Source organism: Eulemur rufifrons, chromosome 3 (assembly GCF_041146395.1).
Source record: "Eulemur rufifrons isolate Redbay chromosome 3, OSU_ERuf_1, whole genome shotgun sequence".
NCBI classification, from domain to species: domain Eukaryota; kingdom Metazoa; phylum Chordata; class Mammalia; order Primates; family Lemuridae; genus Eulemur; species Eulemur rufifrons.
The window spans coordinates 85,894,579-85,914,275 of record NC_090985.1 but is presented as its reverse complement, the minus strand read 5'-3'; the positions used below and the strand labels follow the sequence as shown (position 1 = coordinate 85,914,275).

Genomic DNA, 19,697 nt, shown 5'->3' with positions numbered 1-19,697 from the left:
CTCTCCATGGCGTCTCGTCAGCAAACCCGGATCCAGGCTTACCTGGAGAAGAACAAGATCGGTCCTCTGTTTGAGGTGAGGCGCGGTGGAAGAGGGCGGTCCCGTTGTCTTTGGGGGAAGGGGTCCAGTAACAAAACCACAACACCCCTCCCAGGAAAGGAGGGATGGAAAACAAACGCACGGGAGAGGGCGCCCTGTGGTTCCCTGGCATTTGTCCCGTCCCGGCCAGGTGTCCTGGAACGCGGCCCAGAGGGCTCTTCACCGGTTACCTGGACGCGGACAGGTGAGCTCGGGAGGGCCCAGCCTCGGCCGGGCAGGGGAAGTTTGAGCCGTCTCGCTGCCCTGCACCTCTCAGCCACATGTACAGGACCCCAACAGGCTGAGACAGACGATGAGCACGCATGCACACACTCAGACTGTGTTGCACACGCACATTTTCTTTCTGGAATTCACACTATCTTGCGTGTTGGATTTTTTTTTTTTTTTTTAATGTGGGCGGTAGTAGAGCCCTAAAAGGTGGAGGAGGTGCTTAGCATTTAATACGATTAACTGGAAGAAAGCTGAACTGATAAGGGGTAGGCTTTGATAGGTGCGGGCGTGTTGAATGCAATTGGCAAGCTCGGGGACTGACATTGGTTTCTGGATGAAAAGGGAGTCCTTTGCCTTGCAGACCCTTACCAGAGTTAAGGGGAGAAGGGGACGGAGAAAGGTTCTGGAAACGCACACGCGTATTATGGGAAGCAGAGGTGTAGCTCTGAGCTGTTTTCTCTCGCCATCAAAGAATTGATGACAAAAATACAGTAGGAGATAGAAGAGCGGGGGGACTGGAGAAAATGAGAACGGGAGACTGAAACCTGGCACCAGCAAAGCGTCCCGCGGGTTGCCAGGGCGCTGGGCAGGGGTGGGGCGTGCGGGCTGTAGTCAGATGCTGAGGCCAGCAGGGAGAGACACCCAGGGTCCCTTCCTCTCCTGGTCCAACAGTCCAGGGGGACACTGACTCGCCGCAAGAGTATGTGGGAGGGTCAAGGTGCCCCCTCAACCCCGCCTCTGAGAAGCACTTGTAGCTGCTCTGGTGGTGGGGTGAGGGGGGCTGGGGTGGGGTGGGTGGTGTTACACATCTCGGCCTCTGGGGAGGAAACGCGGCAGGGGGAAGAGGGTGCATTGGATGGAGATCGCGGAGGACCCAGCAGCTTCTCTGGGATTGAAGAGAAGCAAAAGAGAACTGCAGAGAAAGAAATAAAAAAAAAAAAAAAAAAAAAAAGAAAAAAAATTCGAGTTAATGCCCCTGCACAAAAAGGGAGAGGAGGACCAAGCTGTGCTCACATTGGTCTTTTCTCTCAGGAGGACAGGTTTCAGATAACATGATCTGCAAGGTTTCTAAGTTTTACTGCCCAACTTAAGTTAACATCGTACTGTCTTTTGTTTCAACCGAAGCTCGTGGTATGAGGTCCCAAAGTCCTACAATTGCCGTCTTTATTCTTGTTTCTGCCAAAAATGTTAGCAAAGACAGTCCATAGAAGAGCAAAATAAAATTGCTGGAGCTACCGGAATTCTTTTCTTTGCCTTTAGTTTTACGTATTGACTAGACATACTCTTATATAATTTTTAAAAAGGCAGAAGCATAACACTCTGCCACACAGTGCATTAATTGCATCAAAAGATTCTTAAAATAATTACATTTACAGTGTGTGTTTGCTGGCTACTCTCTTAGAATATAAAGTACAATTAGGGAGAACAAATGAATTGTTTTTAATAGATGCTGTTCTCATTTTTTAATTTATTTTAAAATTCCCAAGATTCTTTCCAAGTGATTAAATAATAGAGTTTGGAATAAATGCAAACTTTCTACATAATTAGAAAACAAACTCACATTGATACTTATCAAGGCTTCCCGCTCCCCTTTTAATGCTCACCTAATTCTGCACTGAAGAATTTTAAGTGATAGCAACATTGTCTCATAAAAGCTTTGGATCTCCTCCCGAAAAACAAACACCAACAATAAAATTATGTGCTTTGTATTTTATTGAATACATACTACACATATCCCCATTAGCTTGGATTGTGGTGATGAATAATTCATTTTTAAGGTTTGATGTTCACTTTGAATTATTGAGGGGAGAAAAATGGATAGTAAATAAAATGGATAGTAAACTAAAAGCAGGATGTGACACAGATCCTTATGCAACAATTTTGATCATGATAGAGCTTGGTTTTGAGAGTAAATGGACTTCACAAAATCAGACAATTTCTCTAGTGTTTAGCCTATCTTGCTTCATGCTAGAAAAATCAGTGAATAAATAACACCTGTGAAATGGACATTGTTGATCTAACATTCTCTTCAAAGCTCCAGGACCTTGCTCAATGATTCTCACAAGAATTGATTCAGCAGGTGAGGGGGGGCAGCTAGGAATTTGAATTTATTAAAAAGCAGCACGAGTGATTGCTACAATTTTAATTCCAGGGCCACATTGAAATAGGCAACTCCACATTTTATCATTTCTGTTTTGTTATGATTCGTTGTGTTGAATCACTGGAGTTGGTGACACAGGCTTCCTTCTAGTTTTGAAAATATGCAATATCTGACAATATGTCCCCCTTGAAATTTTGTAAGTTAGAAATGTTTTGAGAAAAAACTTACTGGAGTGAGACACTTTAAAGAGAGCCCATGAATGTTATTTAAAACAATAGCAAAAATAACCTATACCCTGGTATTAAGAATACTTGTTTCCTGTTTTGTACCTACAAGGCTTATTTACTAGTTGAATTACTTAGTTTATTTCTTTGTTACTTAGCTTGTTGTTTATTTCTAACATTTTTTGATTTGAGATGCTCATAAACATGTTGGATGACAGATGGTATTTCAAAATGACTTTAAATTGAAATTAATTTTGTTTGCAGGTGATTTATGAGAATAAACTTGTTCTACCTATAAATTTTATTGAAGACGTTTTGAGGCATTACAAAACCATGCCTAGAAATCATTACAATGGAGTCCTACCCAGTCCCTCCATGATGTCTTAATAAAAAATAGCAGGACAATTCACAATTGCAAAGATGTGGAAGCAACCCAAATGCCCATCAATTCATGAATGGATTAGTAAAATGTGGTATATGTATACCATGGAGTATTACTCAGCTATAAGAAATAACAGTTATATGGCATCTCTTTGGTTCTCCTGGAGAGAGTTGGAACCCATTCTATGAAGTGAAGTATCCCAAGAATGGAAAAATAAGCACCACATGTACTCACCAGCACATTGGTTTCCCTGATCATCACCTAAGTGCACATTTGGAAATAACACCAATTGGGTGTCAGACAGAGGTGGGGGCTGGGGGGAGGGGATGGGTGTATACCTACTTGATGAGTGTGATGTGCACTGTCTAGGGAATGGACACGCTTGAAGTTCTGACTTGGGGAGAAGGAGGTGGGGGGAGGGGATGAGTGTATACCTACATGATGAGTGCGATGTGCACTGTCTGGGGAATGGACAGGCTTGAGCTCAGACTTGGGGGGATGGGAGAGCATGGGCAATATATGTAACCTGAACTTTTGTACCCCCATAATAAGCTGAAATATAAAAAAAAAGAAGATATAAGACAAAAATGACTTACATTTTACAAACTCTTTGTAATTTTTGTAAGGTGTAATAATTTCAGTGTCCTCACTGGCTTATTCAGGGCAGGCAAGCAGTGAATAACCTGGACAGTAATCTATAGGCATGTTTGACAGAATGCTATAAAGTAAAAAAAAAAAAAAACAAAAAACACCTATTTACTTTAGGTTTTCACACAAAACTTACGTAACTGGCAAAGTATAAAATGAGTCTCACCAAGTAGAATATTTTTGTAACACACATAGACAAGATGCCTGGCACAAACACAGGACTTGTCTCAAACCCCAAGACCAGCCAGTCAACAGTCAAAAAGTTGGCAGTCAGAAATTCTGAAACTGATCATCTGGCATATAGCTGCTTACTGGGTTAACATATTGTATTCTGTCTATTTTGTAATCAGTTTAACTTAGTTCCCAAGAGGTTATGTGATATAGAATATCACAATAAATTTTTTATTTTATAAAAAATATATATTATATATTGCAGATTATATATATATAATATAAAGAAGTATACAATTTTTGGTTTCTCTCCTTCCCATTATATAAATAGAATAATTATTTGAAGATTACTGGTTGGAAGGGTTCCCAGGGCAGTTGTATATTGTAGTTCAAGCCTGATCACAGTTACAAGAGCGTGAAATCCTAAACTATTAAAAAGCAGAGTCACGGGGGGCTTCATAAAATTTTTAAATCTCTGTGTACTGAAGATGTGGTAAACCAAACTTACTATATTTCTCCAAGTGTGGCTGACCCCCTCTAAGTAGAATGGAACAACTTTATCACCTTCTTTGTTTAGTTCAAAGTACTTCTACTCACATGGTCTAAATTTGCATGAAGTGATTTGGCATACTTGTTACGAGGTGGGCTCCTATCCAATTGTGGTCAACCGGAAGCCTGCATCACTTACACACTTTGCTGCTGCGCAACTCGTTCTTCTCTGGTACCCTGCCACACATTTCCAGTCAGGTGTGCTACCCTGAACTACAGTTTGCCTCTACCCCTCAGCAGGCCCATCATTTTACTTTATTCACCTCCCTGAATTATATCTGAAAAATTCCCCCTGCCCTATCAGAGAGTGTAGCATATGCGGGGACCTCCTCTGGCTGTTCTCCCTCTTATGGGGATCACAGTCTTGGAATGCATGTTGTTCAATACCTGAAAATATTTAATAAATACCTGGTCTATTTTGGCCAGGCTTATGGTGTAGGCAGCGGTGTTGGGGTTAAGAAGAATGCCAGTTACTCCCTTATGGCCAGAGGTGGAAATATGTACTCCCCCCAATATATTTTAATGTTTAAAAATAATTTTCAAAAAGGTAAAGATGGCCTTTTAACAAAAAGATTAGGAAAATGCTTTTATAGGAGAAGTAATGAAATATAAGCTCAGCACTTAAAACATGTTTGACTTAACTACTTGTAAATATATTTTTGGAGTAATCCTTATCAGGTCATCATCTTCCCCACTGCTTGAAGTTATCCAAGACTTTTCCTTATCCAAACTTGTGTTCATCTTTATAATCTCAGAGCATTTAGAGGAGCCGTAGACAAGGAAATCAGTTCCTTTTTATAAAATTTTACTTAGAGTCCAAGTTAAGCATTGTCATTGATTTACTTCAGAACCGTTTTTAAAAAATGTTTTTATTAATATGTTTTAGATTATTAGTCCATTTATTTTTCACTTCTGCCTTAATATATTTTATTTTCAAGTAGCTTATAAATAACTCAGTAAAATGACTCAAAATTAGTCAGTAAATAACTCAGTATGTAACTTTAGAAATAAAAAAGTAAATATACAAATATAGCAGCAATATATTTGAAAGAAGAAGTAATTGTTATTGTTTTATTGTCTCTTTTAAGAGAATGTGATCCATGGAAATATAAGACTACAAAAATAATCTAGACCTTCTCCCCTTTTTCCTTAATAATTCAATTAAATAACTTAAAAGCTATGAACCGTGCAAAAACCATGTAAAGAAAACATCTGAGACCCATGCAACGAGGACAGCTAAGTGGGACAGTTGGCCTGGAGAGTATCAGGCCAAGATTAAAGAAGAGGGCTCAGTGGGGCAGTGGCAGGGTCAGAAGATTTGTTACATATGAGGTGGTGGCAGGGTGTTGAGAAAATACGCAGATATATTGAAAATCACGCTAGCCACTCATTGATGGAGATTAAGAGTCACAAAGATTATGAGGGAGAATGCTAGCATGAACCTTGTTATGTTGGATTAAAATTGAAGATGTTGGTGTAATCTTACGACTTTCAATAATAGAAATAGGCATTGGTGTAATAAAAATATAGATTTTATGTATTTACATATGCTTAAGTGCATGTATCTATATTTATTTTCTTACCCTGCCTATTGGGATGCCCTGGAAATAGCAAAATCCTAGTAGCAATGAACATACCTAGTGCCCGGATTTTGGTTTCTAAATACCATTCTCTGTTAAGTAGACCAGGTATCCTTGGAGAAATGGTTGATTCCAGATTTGGGCTGAGAAAGTACAAGATGAACCTGAAGCATCTTATGTCAGAAGGTAAGGAAGTGCTCAAAGAATGATAAGGATGTGTCAAAGGACACAGAAGCCAGCTTGTAGAGGCTCCTAACCCTGAGACAACTTGATGATCAAAATAAAGAATGACAGTAACAAATTAATTCACTGAATAAAATAGGAATATTTTATTCCACCAGGATATAATGGAATATGGAATATGCCCAGTTCATGGAGAAAAGAGAAAGCTTTGCCTTATAGTAGAATGCCAACTAATAAAAGTAGAAGGATGATGGAATTAGGAAATCACTCCTTGGCAACCATCTGAGAAGTAATTCAGGCAAGAAACATTAATGGATGCTAAACCTAATGGGTGAAAGTTGAATGGACAATGAGATGTTATAATCTCCAAGTATCTTCCCACAAAACATTTATTAATTACAAAGGAAAAAAAGTAACTTTAAGGAAACCTGGAAGACATTGCTTTGCTCAAGTGATGGGCAATATCATGTGCCCCTGCTAGGATGCAATTAAAACAACACAGTATTGCTTCTGTGATATTCCTGCCAATCATATGTAGCCTGAACCAAATAATGAGAAAATAGCTAATAAATCTGATATGGTTTGTATGTTTGGCCCCTCCAAATCTCATGTTGAAATTCGATTCCCAGTGGTGAAGGTATGGCCTGGTGGGGGGTGTCTGGGTCATGGGGGTGGATCCTTCATGCATAGCGTGGTGCCCTACTCACAATAATGAGTGAGTGAGTTCTCCCTTTATTAGTTCACAGTAGAGTGGATTGTTTAAAAGAGCTTGACACCACCTCCACCTTCTCTTCCTCTTTCTCTCGCCATTGACACTTTTCTTTATAAATTACTCAGTCTCAGGTGTTCCTTTATAGCAACGCAAAACGGACTAACACAAAACCTAACAGAGGAATTCTACAAAGAAACTTTCCTAGAGTCTTCAAACATGTTAAGGTCATGAAGGTCCAGAAAGACCTTAGACTGAAGGGACATGACAACTAAGGGCACAATATGGTTCTAGATTTAATACTTCTGCTATGAGAGACATTACTGGGAAAGTTGACGAAATTCGAACGGAGTCTCTAGGTGAGGGACATATGGAGTTCTTTGTATTGTTAACATAATTTTTCTGCAAATTTAAAATTACCTCAAAATGAAAAATATTAAAATTAGTAAAAAGCATCTAGGAAATGAGTATTTGCACAATAGTTCACCCATTGGTTTTCTTTGAACAGTGAATTATGTGAATATAGTTAAGAATTTTATCAATGTCTATATATGGAAATGGCTTATATTAATACAATAAAGAATAAGCTAAAAATCTCAGTAAAGAAAATTTACTATTCTGGTTAAGTAAAAATATGCATTTCCCTCTCAAAATTGTAATAAAATATCTGGTAAAATAGGAAAAAAATGCATAAGAATGCTGGAACACAAGAAAGATCTTTTTCTCCTTCTTTATGAACAGAATTCCTCTATTATGAGTGGTGGCATGTCCTTTGTACCTATATACAGTCAGTGACAGAGAGTTGATGACATGTTGTCTTAGATCATTTTGTGCTGCTATAACACAATACCTGAGCTGGGGTAATTTTTATAAAACAGAAATATGTTTCTCACAGTTCTGGAGACTGGGAAAGTTCAAGATCACGGTACTGGCATTTGGTCTGGTGAGGGCCTTCTTGCTTCATCCTCACATGGCAGAAGGCAGAAGGGGAAGTTAGCAGAAGGGTGTGTGAAGCTTCCTTTAAAAGGGCCTTAAAATCTCATTAAGGTGGAGAAGCCCTCATGCCTAATCACCTCTTAAAGGCCTCACCTCTTAATCCTCTCACATTAGCATCCGCTGCATTTTAGAAGGGCCACATTCAAACCATAGCTTATGTAGTGGAAATATTGGTTACAATTTCCTGAAACATGCCTTAAAATTCATTGTCTCAGTTGGGACACAGTCTTCCTGTGCTCTTTCTCTTTTCTGCTGTCTAGAATGCCCCTGTGCAAGGAAAAGAAATCATTACATCAAAAAAAAACAAAAAACAAAAAGATACTTGCACTTACATGTTTATAGCAGCACTATTCACAATTGCAAAGATATGGAATCAACCTAAGTGTCCATCAACAGATGACTGGATAAAGAAAATGTGATTTTATGCACACACACACACACACACACACACACCCCTATGGAATACTACTCATCCATAAAAAATAATGAAGTCGTGTCCTTTGCAGCAACATGGATGGAACTGGAGGTCATTATCTTAAGTGAAATAATTCAGAAATAGAAAGTCACATACTGCCTGTTCTCACTTGTAAGTGGGAGCTGAGTAATGGACATAGTATGTAGAATAATAGACATTAGAAACTCGGAAGGTCAGGAGGGTGGGATGGTGGGAGAGGGGAGTGGTATAAGAAATTATCTAAGGAGCGCTATGTACTCTATTCGGCTGACGATTACACTGTAAGCCCAGACTTCACAACTACCCACGATATTCATGTAACAAACTGCACTTCTACCTTCCAAATCTATATTTTTAAAAAAAAGAAAAGAAAAGAAAAAAAAAAAAAAAGAAGAAACAAAAGAATGCCCTTTGGTAATTCCTCCCTTCCTTACTACTTCTGCATCCTTAGGCAGCCACTCATCACGTTTTTGTCACTGTGAATCAGCTTTCATTTTCTAGAGTTTTGTGTAAATGAAATCATATACTATGCAGTCCTTTTTTGGAGAGGTTACATCTTGTTTCACTCTACATAATTATTTCAATATTCATCCATATTGCAGCATGTATCAATAGTTTCTTTTTATTTCTGAGTAGTATTCCATGTGGTTATATGCTTTCATTTCTCTTGGGTAAATACTTGGAGTATATTGACTAGACCATATGGTAAGTATATGTTATGCTTTTTAAGAAACTAGCCATTAAAATGGATGTACAATTTTATATTCCTGTGAACAGTGTGTGAGAGTTCCATTTGTTCCACATTAATGGAAAGATATTTAAATATTTGTTGAAAACTTCAGAGTACTCTCTAGAATATAAATATAATGTGTTGCTTCCAAATATTAGAAATATAATAACAAAAAGTAATATTTAGTTAAATTAACAAGTTACTAGCATAATAAAGATACCACATGAGAGCATGAAAAATAAAAAACATAAAAGGAGATATCAGAAACAAGGCCAGACAGAACAGTAATTATAATAAATATAAATGTATTAAATTATTTTATCAAATCACAGATTCTCAGATTGGATTGAAAATATTTCTACAATCTATATAAGAGATATACCAGAAACAAAATGATACAAAATGATGGACACAAAGAAAAATGGAAAAAATATGTACTATTAATAATAAAAACTAATGAGACAGTTAATATTTCACTAGTATCTGAGACAGAATTCAAAGTGAGGTACATTATATTGGTTACAGAGATTGTAAAATATTTATTACATATAGATACTCCATGATGATATACTTCATAAAGTTTTATGTACATAAAGCATTGAAATGTATAGAAAAGCCAAAAAATACAAGAAAGAATTGACATTCGTAGTAGGCAGGTTTAAAATATTTCTCCTAGTAGTACACATATTAAGTTGGTAAAATAAGTAATTATATAGGAGTAATTAAATAACCAATTTGTAGATTAGACAATAAATTATATGAGCTTAGAAATACAAGGCAGAATCAATATTCATAGTAGGAAAACTTAAAATACCCCTTTTGGAAGTACAAATATCAAACTGGTAGAATAAGTAATTCATATAGAAAGAAATTGAATAACCAATTTAGATGCTTGATTAGATATATGTGTGTGTATATATATACATAGATGTGTATATTTATACATATATACACATACAAGTGGGTGTATATATATATTTTGTGTGTATAGTATATACACATATATACATCTATTTGTATATATGTGTATATGATGTGTGTATCAAGATACAGAAAGATTGTCAACATCAAATAAATTTATACATTTAAAATATACAATCATAGCATTTAGAAATATTCACCATGATTTAAGTCACAAAGAAAATATTAATAAATTTGTTAATCTAGAAAACTTCCAGGACGCATTGTCTGACCACAGTGCCCAATTATATATAACAATGAAAGCCTAGGTAGGTTACACCTCCCTAAATATCACCTCTTGCTCTTCCCAGTCTCCCCCAATTTATCTATTAAGATATTTACACAACACTACCCTACACAATCAAGTTAGTAAAGAGATCAATTTTTCTCAAATTGTTTTGAATGAAGTGAGATATTTTATTTCAATATGTATGTATATTTGCCCCAATACCACCAGTTACACGTTTGCCCTTTCTTAGCTGATTGGAAATGTAATATTTCTTACATACTAATTTCCAATATTAGAGACTTTCTCCAGAGTCCAAATCTCTGCATTAAAATAAACAAGCATACATATTTAGAGCAGTTTCAGGTTCACAGCAAGATTGAGAGGAAGGTGCAGAGAAATCCCATATACCTACCCCCCACATGCACAGTCTCCCCCATTATCAACATCCCCCACCAGAGTGGTACATTTATTGATGAACCTACATTAACGCATCCTTATCACCCAAAGTCCATAGTTTACATTGGGTTCACTCTTGTTGTTGTACATCCTATGGGTTTGGACAGATATATTAATATAATGACATGTATCCACCATTATGGTATTATACAGAGTGGTTTCACTGCCCTAAAAATCCTCTGTGCTCTGCCTACTCATCCATCCCTCCTCGCTAACCCCTGGAAACCAGTGATCTTTTTACTGTCTCTATAGTTTTGCCTTTTCCAGAATGTCATATAGTTGGAATCATACAGTATGTAGTCTCTTCAATTGGCTTCTTTCACTTAGTAACATGCATTTAAGGTTTCTCCATATCTTTTCATGGCTTAATAGCTCATTTCTTTTTAGTGATGAAAATACTACATTGTCTGAAGGTACCTTCAGTTTATTCATTTACCTACAGAATGAAGGACATTTTGGTTGCTTCCAAGTTTTGACAATTATAAACAAAGCTACTATAAGCATCCATGTGCAGTTTTTTTTTTAAACATAAGTTTTCAAGTCCTTTGTGTAAATACCAAGTAGTGTGAGTGCTGGATTGTATGGTAAGAGTATGTTTAATTTATAAGAAACTTCCAAATTGTCTTCCAAGTGGCTGTACCATTTTGAATTCCCACCAGCAAAGAATGAGAGTTCCTGTTGCCTCACTTCCTTGCCAGCATTTGGTTTTGCCAGTGCTCCATATTTTGACCATTCTCATAGGTGTATAGTGGAATCTCATTGTTTTAATTTATAATTGCATAATGACATATGATGTTGAGCATCTTTTCAGCTGCTTATTTGCCACCTCTGTATCTTACTTGGTGAGGTGTTAAGGTCCTTAACTCATTTTAGAATCAAATTATTTTCTTATTGTGGAGTTTTAAGAGTTCTTTGCATGTTTTGGATAACAGTCCTTTATCAGATATATCTTTGGCAAATATTTTCTCCTAGTCTGTAGCTTGTCTTTTCATTGTCTTGATTATTCTTCCAAATGTTTAAGAAAAATGTTTTGTATTCAAAGTGTTATTAGGAAATCTGTATTAGTAGAGCTTGAACAGGAAGCATATCTGGGACTCTTTGTTCAATTCAGTAAAAAAAGTTTACATTATTAAAATGTGAGCCCATTTGCAGAGTTCAAAGGAGTGAAAATTATATATCTGATATAAGCAAATAACTGAAACTGGAAATATGTGGTCTTGCTAAGGCAAAGCTGTGGTTTTGGTTACTTTCCTTTTTCTTTGTAGAAATATCCTAAACAATGATATTTTTATAAAAATTATACAAAGTTTTCTTTAAATATTAGGCAGAAGCTGCTCTATTCAGTTGCTCTCTTGTGTAGCCACCACCCCTGGCATGGGGAAGGGTGACCCAGCTTTTGTGACTGCATTCCTGTAATTACTCACACAAGGTTGTCCCAGGGACCCTTCCTGCACTTCTTTATTCTGGATTCCCATTCAAATTTGGTGAGATTGAAAATTGTAAGAACCTTTTGGGTTGGAAATTTATTAAAATATATCAAAGTTAAAAAGAACTCTTTGAACCAGCAATTTCATTGCTAGGAATATATTCTACAGAAATACTTGCACACATGCAAAAATGTTACAAGGACATTAATTGCACATTATATGAAATGGTTAATAGTTGTGAGCAACCTAAATGTCTACAGATAGTAAAATAATTAAATGGTTACTTAATCATATTTTTGAATACATACAGCTGTTAAAAAGAATTGAAAAGATAGCCACAGACCGAATGCATATACTGACACTGAATGGTGTCTATGATATATTTTTAAAAGAATGAATCTTGGAATGTTTATATCTCTTGCAACATAATAAAGTAGGTATCTAATAAAGATTCCTTATTAAATCACTTAGAAATTACCTCCTTTAAAATGTGCAGATAAGTTTAAAAGAAAGTAGGGGAAACCATGGTCTAAAAATGAATGAGGAATGGATCACTGGATTGGGAGTTGGAGACTGAATGCACACCTGGTAGGAGCATGTGTTCTTCATCTCCTGAATTTTGCTCATAGGTTCATGATGGTGATGTAAGAGACAGGAGACATGGCCTTGGACCTGAACAATGAGGTATTAGAACTGCAACCCCCCCCCCCCCACTTAAGGGATGCCCACATATATAATAAAAACCTAAATAAATGGATGATATCAAATTAGGAAAGTGTCTTGGAGAGGTGAGGGGAAAGTTGAACTATTTTGGTGACATTTTCCAGTGATTTTATGAGTGATGGGTAGATAGATATTTGTTTTATTGTTTAGATATTTTTATGTCTCAACTTTCTGTACTTTTCAAATAAAAATTTAGAAGTTATGGAATGTGTTGATGTATATATTGTGTATATATCTATGTTTTATACATATATGTATGTGTGTATTTTTATATATATGTATATATATACAGTTGATCTTCTGTATTCTTGGGTTCTGCATCCGTGACCAGCTGTGGATTGAAAATATACAAAAAAAATTACATCTGTAATGAACATATACAGACTTTTTTCCTTGCCATTATTCCCTAAACAATACAGTATAACAACTATTTACATGGCGTTTACATTGTGTTAGGCATTATAAGTAATCTGGAGATGGTTTACAGTTTATGGGAGGATGTGAGTAGGTTATATGCAAATACTGTGCCGTTTCATATAAGGGACTTGAGCATCTGTAAATTTTGCTATCCGAGTGAGATCCTGGAACCAATCCCCCCTGATATCTGAGGGACAACTGTATATATCAAAACATAGGGTGTGCATGTATTGTTTGGGGAATTGACATCAAGTTGCTTACAGTGGTTACTCATAGGTAGAGAGAAATAGAGGAATAGTTAAAGGGTAACCTTTACTTTGTGCTCTAAATCATTTGCACGTTTTAAAATATTTACATATTACATTTATATTCTTTAATAAAAACAAAAGTAATGAATTTTCATTAGAAATGCAAATATTTTATCCATATATTATGGTCCCATTCTGTAGAACTTATTTTATTTTGGAAAACATACACCCAATTTTATTTGACAGGATAATAGACCCAAGAATGATGGTATTATTCCAGGCAATTTATTATTTCAGAATATTTTTATTTTTTTATTTATTTTTTTTTAAATTTCAGCTTATTATGGGGGATACAAAAGTTCAAGTTACATACATTGCCCACGTACTGCCTGTCCCCCCAAGTCAAAACTCCAGGCGTGTCCGTTCCCCAGACAGTGCGCATTGCACTCATCATGTAGGCATACACCCATCCCCTCCCCCCACCCCCCACCTCAGTCTGATATCCGATTGGTATCATTCCCAGATGTGAATTTAGGTGATGATCAGGGAAACCAATTTTCTGGTGAATGCATGTGATGCTTGTTTTTCCATTCTTGGGATACTTCACTTAATATAATGGGTTCCAACTCTCTCCAGGAGAACCATAGAGATGTCGTTTCTCCATTATTTCTTATAGCTGAGTAATACTCCATGGTATAAATATACCACAGTTTACTAATCCATTCATGAATTGATGGGCATTTGGGTTGTTTCCACATCAGATAAAGGACTGATAACAAGAATCTATTTAGAACTCAGGAAAATCAGCAAGAAAAAATCAAACAACCCTATCAAAAAGTGGGCAAATGACATGAATAGAAATTTCTCAAAAGAGGATATAAGAATGGCTAACAAACATATGAAAAAATGCTCAACATCCCTAATCATCAGAGAAATGCAAATCAAAACCACAATGAGATATCACTTAACTCCAGTGAGAATGGCCTTTATCAAAAAGTCCCAAAACAACACATGTTGGCGTGGATGTGGAGAGACAGGAACACTCATACACTGCTGGTAGGACTGCAAACTAGTGCAACCTCTGTGGAAAGCATTATGGAGATATCTTAAACAGATTCAGGTAGACCTACCATTCGATCCAGCAATCCCCTTATTGAGCATATACCCAAAGGAACAAAGGTCATTCTATAACAAAGACACATGTACCCGAATGTTTATAGCAGAATATTTTTATTTTGAAATAAAATAATTTTAAAGGCATTTGGGTTTGAGAGTGATGGAACTGCATCATCATGCCCTGATTGTCTACTGGAGTTGAGCGCGTGATGTGACTGGTTCAAGCAGTGCCCCTACTTCCTGTGCATTCCTCTCTGCTCCCAGTGCTGGAGGAAAGCCTATCCATTAGAGAGAGGGCTCTTTTACGGTCAAGGGTGTGTGATTACCAGGTATCTGCTGACAAAAGGGATTTGGTCATGCATTATATCACGTCCTTTGAGATGCATCTCAAAGTAGATTTTAAATTCTTGAGGGTGGGAAACTAGTGTTTTGCTTCATGCTTTAATATGTGTCCACTACGGTGTCTGGAACATGGGTTACAAAGCAAGGTCTCAGCATATGTCTGTTGAAGTACAAAATGCAGTGACTTTCCATAGAAGGGGGAAAAAAAAAAAACCACTGAAGATAGAACCAGTTAGCAAACAGCATCTTAATATTTATCCTTTTAAGACCTAAAGAAATATATCCCCTGTCCCATTAATTTACCTTTATGGATGGTGAATAACTTTTAATTATGTATTTAGCTACCTAATTAGCTGTCAGCCATCTTTTTCCCTTTTTAATATTTGCTTCCAAGAGAGGGGCTGGTATATTCATTTACTGCAAAGTGCAAGGTACAATCCATAACCCCCCAACCTAATTATTAATGTATTTGCATTTAATAGGGAGGAAGTTGCACGACACAGCAACTTGTGGACAGGAGGCAAATGATCTTTGGAAATAACTCAGGTTTAGCAGTCGCTTATTGTCTGCTTGACCTTGAGCAAGTTATTTATTCTCTGTTAACACTGGTGTCTTCAACTGCAAAATAATACCAACGGAACGCATTGTGAAGAAAATATGAGGTGAATTAAAGTCTGAAGAACCCAGTTCTGTGCCTGGCACTTGGTAGGTGCCCAATAAATTTTGGCTGCCATCACATTAGATGTGCTTCTTGTTTCCATTAATATTAATGGCCCAGTGACAGACCAGGTGGAGAAATGCTTTTGAGGGCTGGCCTTGCGGTAGCCAGAGATGAGAACTCAGGGTGCGCATCTGCTCTTTTAGGCGGTAGCTCTGGTGTCTCTGAAAAGGTGTCATGGTGCTGGTGGAAAAACAGAGCAGAGCTTGGCAGGGCAGAGTATATGTGTGTCTATCTGGTAGCAGGGGCAGGGGAGGCCTTGCTTGCTGCTGTATCACCACAGTGACGATATAGATTGGCAAAATTTGGAAACATACCAGGTAATTAGAAAACAATCCAGAATATCTCTTATTATCTTGGAAAGACACCTCGGATCACCCTTAACTAAAATAGCACACACAACCCTAACTCTCCTGTCGCTCTGTGTAGTATGATTGTCTTTGTTTTCTTCATTTCCTTTACTGTCATCTGAAATTATCTCATTGGAGTTATTCTTTCAATTTCAGTTTAAATTCTCTTTAATACTACTAGATTATAAACTCCTTAAGGATGAATATTTTGCCAGTCTTTTTAATTGGTATATTGTCATGCTTAGAAAATGTCTGGTACATAGTAGGTGTTCTACTAACATGTTGTCAAATGCATTTATGAATGAAAATAATCACAACAAACCTATCAAATCTGAAATATGTGGTTTGTGCATGAATAATACTTTGTCACTATGAGTTTGAAAATATTCTCAGCAGCTTATGAGAGATTTCACTTTCATGAAAATTCATTCAGACTTGGTTATCTTTTCAATAGCTATTAAATCCTTTGGTGCATGATATTTGAAACTTCATTTACATTATTTGGTACCATATTTATTTGATAAATGATGTACTGAGAAATACAAATAAGACATTTTCTGTCTTTAAAATCTCATGTGTATGTAGAAGATACCGATATACTTAGGACACTTCAACTATTCCAAAAATTTTACAAAAGCCTTCTTCGGTTTTCTGTTAATATGCCTGGTCAATTTTTATACTCATTAATACATTCCATCATTGTAATAGTAGAAGGAAGAGATTCATATTTGAAATTCAGATTCAGAGATTAGTTTTCAAGTAATTTGCTTTGGGATCAAGTATATACATTGGATAAGGTAAAAGAAAGATTTGTTAAATAAAGCAGTTTCTATTATCATTGTTTTGTTCCTGGAAGTTATTGACAATGATAAAACATCTAAAAATAAATTATTAAAAATGTCTAAATTGTCTCATTGGTATAGCTAGTGTCCTACATGAAACACACTAATAGTTTGAAGTATAGCCTGGGGCACATAGGAGTACACAACTTCTGCTGTTCCTTCACTGTTTGAACATATTGTTCTAAATTCATAGTGACAAGCTATATCGCACTGAGAATATATCTGATTTCTTTATACATTGAAACAACATATCTATTTCTATGAAGTGAACTTCATTGTATAAGATTTTTCATAGCTGTATGTTTTTGAGACATTATCTTTAATTCAATGCTCTTTTACATCTATGAATTCGCTCTAGAAAACCTGGTAGTGTTTTAGTCATCTTATTTTTTCCTGTTTATTTAATTGAAAAAACATCATTATCATTTTAGTATTATCTAAAATGGTAATTAAAATCAGCTACAGCTCATTAGGCAAATAATGTTCTATTCTGACCGAAAATATTTATTGAGACATTCTCTAATATCTTTTCTTTTAGTAGTATAGCAATGATATGATAAACAATACTAAGGGTACACAGATGATAAATACTCTACTTTGTGGAAGATCTAAGCCTTTTCATAGCTTCACAAAAAGTTCCAGCTTTCACAGAATTATTTTAACTGTAGTCCTCGCTTAACATTCAGCTAAGACATTAAGGTCTGTGTACAATTGGCAACATTCCATCCCTGCAATCTACAGATTAGTCGGGAACACAAGACAGGTCGGCATCATTAGGTTTACCTGCAGTTCAGTTTTGAGAAATAATATTCAGGGAAGAATTTATGAGACTCGTGTACAGTAACTTCTAAGTTATTAACTTCTAGGTTATTAAAAATGTATTTTTGGATAGTTTGTGGAATCATAACCTGGATACCTATTCTGCATAAGGTTGGCCCATTGAAGACTTATTGATACTTTCACTTAGTTGTACTGTGGAGAGAAGCGGACCGATGAGACCTAGTTTTGTCTGTTGAAGAATGTTGAGGAGGCACATGTTCATTACATTAGGCAGCAACCTCTTACGAGAACTATGGTGTGATTTTATAATGTCAAAAATAGTTATGTGAATATTTTGAATTGTGCAATTAATAGCATCCTCCCTTGTTTTTTTTTTTTACATAGGCTTCTGGAAAACTCGTAGGCCAGACATAGCCAGAATATAGGCCATTGTCATGAGCATTTATACCCCCATTCTTTCCCTCACGTTGTCTTCACCTTGTTTTAGTTTCTCTTTTTCATTGCCCTTTTTATTTCTGCTGTTTGAACACCATTTATCCTTCTCTGGAAAATGCCTTCAATTCTTTCTGAAATAAGGATGAGTATACATATGTTAAATAAATCATAAAGCAACACACTTTGGGTTCAAATAATTTCAGTACGTTATAGGATATAATCTGTTTCCTGCTGACCCATGCTATAGCTGTCTTTCTTTCCAAAGATATTTAATTGATTCATTCTGGATTGTTTAGTGAGAATTTATTTGTAGGTGATGTCTCCCAGGATTAGCTTTACGCGTGGCAGAGATAAAGCTGCCCGAAAGGCAAGGTCTGAGACTCAGGCCCTTTGCACGATCTGTTTTCTCCCCTTGAAGGTTTCCTCCCATTATGTGGCTGGCTCCATCTTGCCATTGAGATCTTAGGTTAAATATCTGTCAGCTCCTCGCAGACAACTCAATCTCAACAGCTTCCCAATCAACCTCCTTCATGCCATACTCTTTTATTTCCACTGCAGCACTCATCAGTTGCCAACATTTTCTTATTTATTTGTTCAGTCTCTGGCTCCTCCTCTTAAATAGATCCTCCATGAGGAACGGGACTTTGTCAGCTTTCTTCTCTGACTTATCTTTATGATGCATAGTAGCCCCATTCCTGCAATTAGCTATTATTTTTTTTTTTAAAAAACCAGTGTTTATTTATTTATTTTTAAAAATTGACAAATAAAAATAATATTGCTATTCATTCTTATTCCTCTTTCCAAACATTAAAAAAAGGATTAAATAAACTTTTCCCCAGATAGCATATAAGGGAGCCATTAAAATATAGGAAAAAAATGAATTCAAAATTACATATGCAATATTATCATCACTGTGTAAAATATACAAAAAGAATGGAAAATAAGAATGGTTCATAGCTTTTATATGATATACTAGGTTAATGAGCTACTTTTTAATATTATATGCTAGGTTAATGGACTATTTTTGCTTCTGAGCAACCCATTAAATTTTCCAAGCTCTCTGTATTACTGCACTATTGCTTTTAGTGTTATGAAGTCATTGTTTTTAGATGATTTAGTCTTCTCGATGCCTCTACTGACTTTTACATGGGTTCTGCATTTGCATATTAATACTGAATTCCTTGTCAATTAAAACCTTAATGGGGATTTTTGGCAGAGGCTGAGAGAAAAACTCTAATTGAATAGACCAGATCAGAAGTGCTGATGATGAGAGGACAGCGGTAGGTAGAATGGAAATGACCTTCAGGTGAGTAGAAATGCTGCCAGATGGGGAGGTAGGATGAATGAGTAACGTTTCCGAATACCATTTTACTGTCATGCTATACCCATCCCCCTGTCTTTTTTAAGCCCTCTTTTAAAGAGCTGAAAAAATATTGAGAATTGTGGATGATGGTGCATGCTACTTGGCTTCACAAAGTTTTGCACTATTTCATCCTGTGCCCTCGCTCTTTGTAGGCATACTCAGGAATGAACTACTGTAAGTATGAAGGGACATGAAAACTGAGGGTCAAGAAGGTGACTGAAGGAATTTTAAAGGAAATATGTTGAGTCTCATTCA

At 36.3% G+C, this 19,697-nt stretch overlaps 1 protein-coding gene across 1 annotated transcript in view; it reads left to right on the top strand.

The window, feature by feature from the left end:
- Positions 1-19,697, top strand: part of LOC138381833 (uncharacterized protein C8orf34-like) — a 159,601-nt gene that overhangs the window by 253 nt on the left and 139,651 nt on the right. The window contains 1 exon segment of the mRNA XM_069466418.1: positions 1-75. Coding sequence (XP_069322519.1) covers positions 1-75 — 75 coding nt within the window.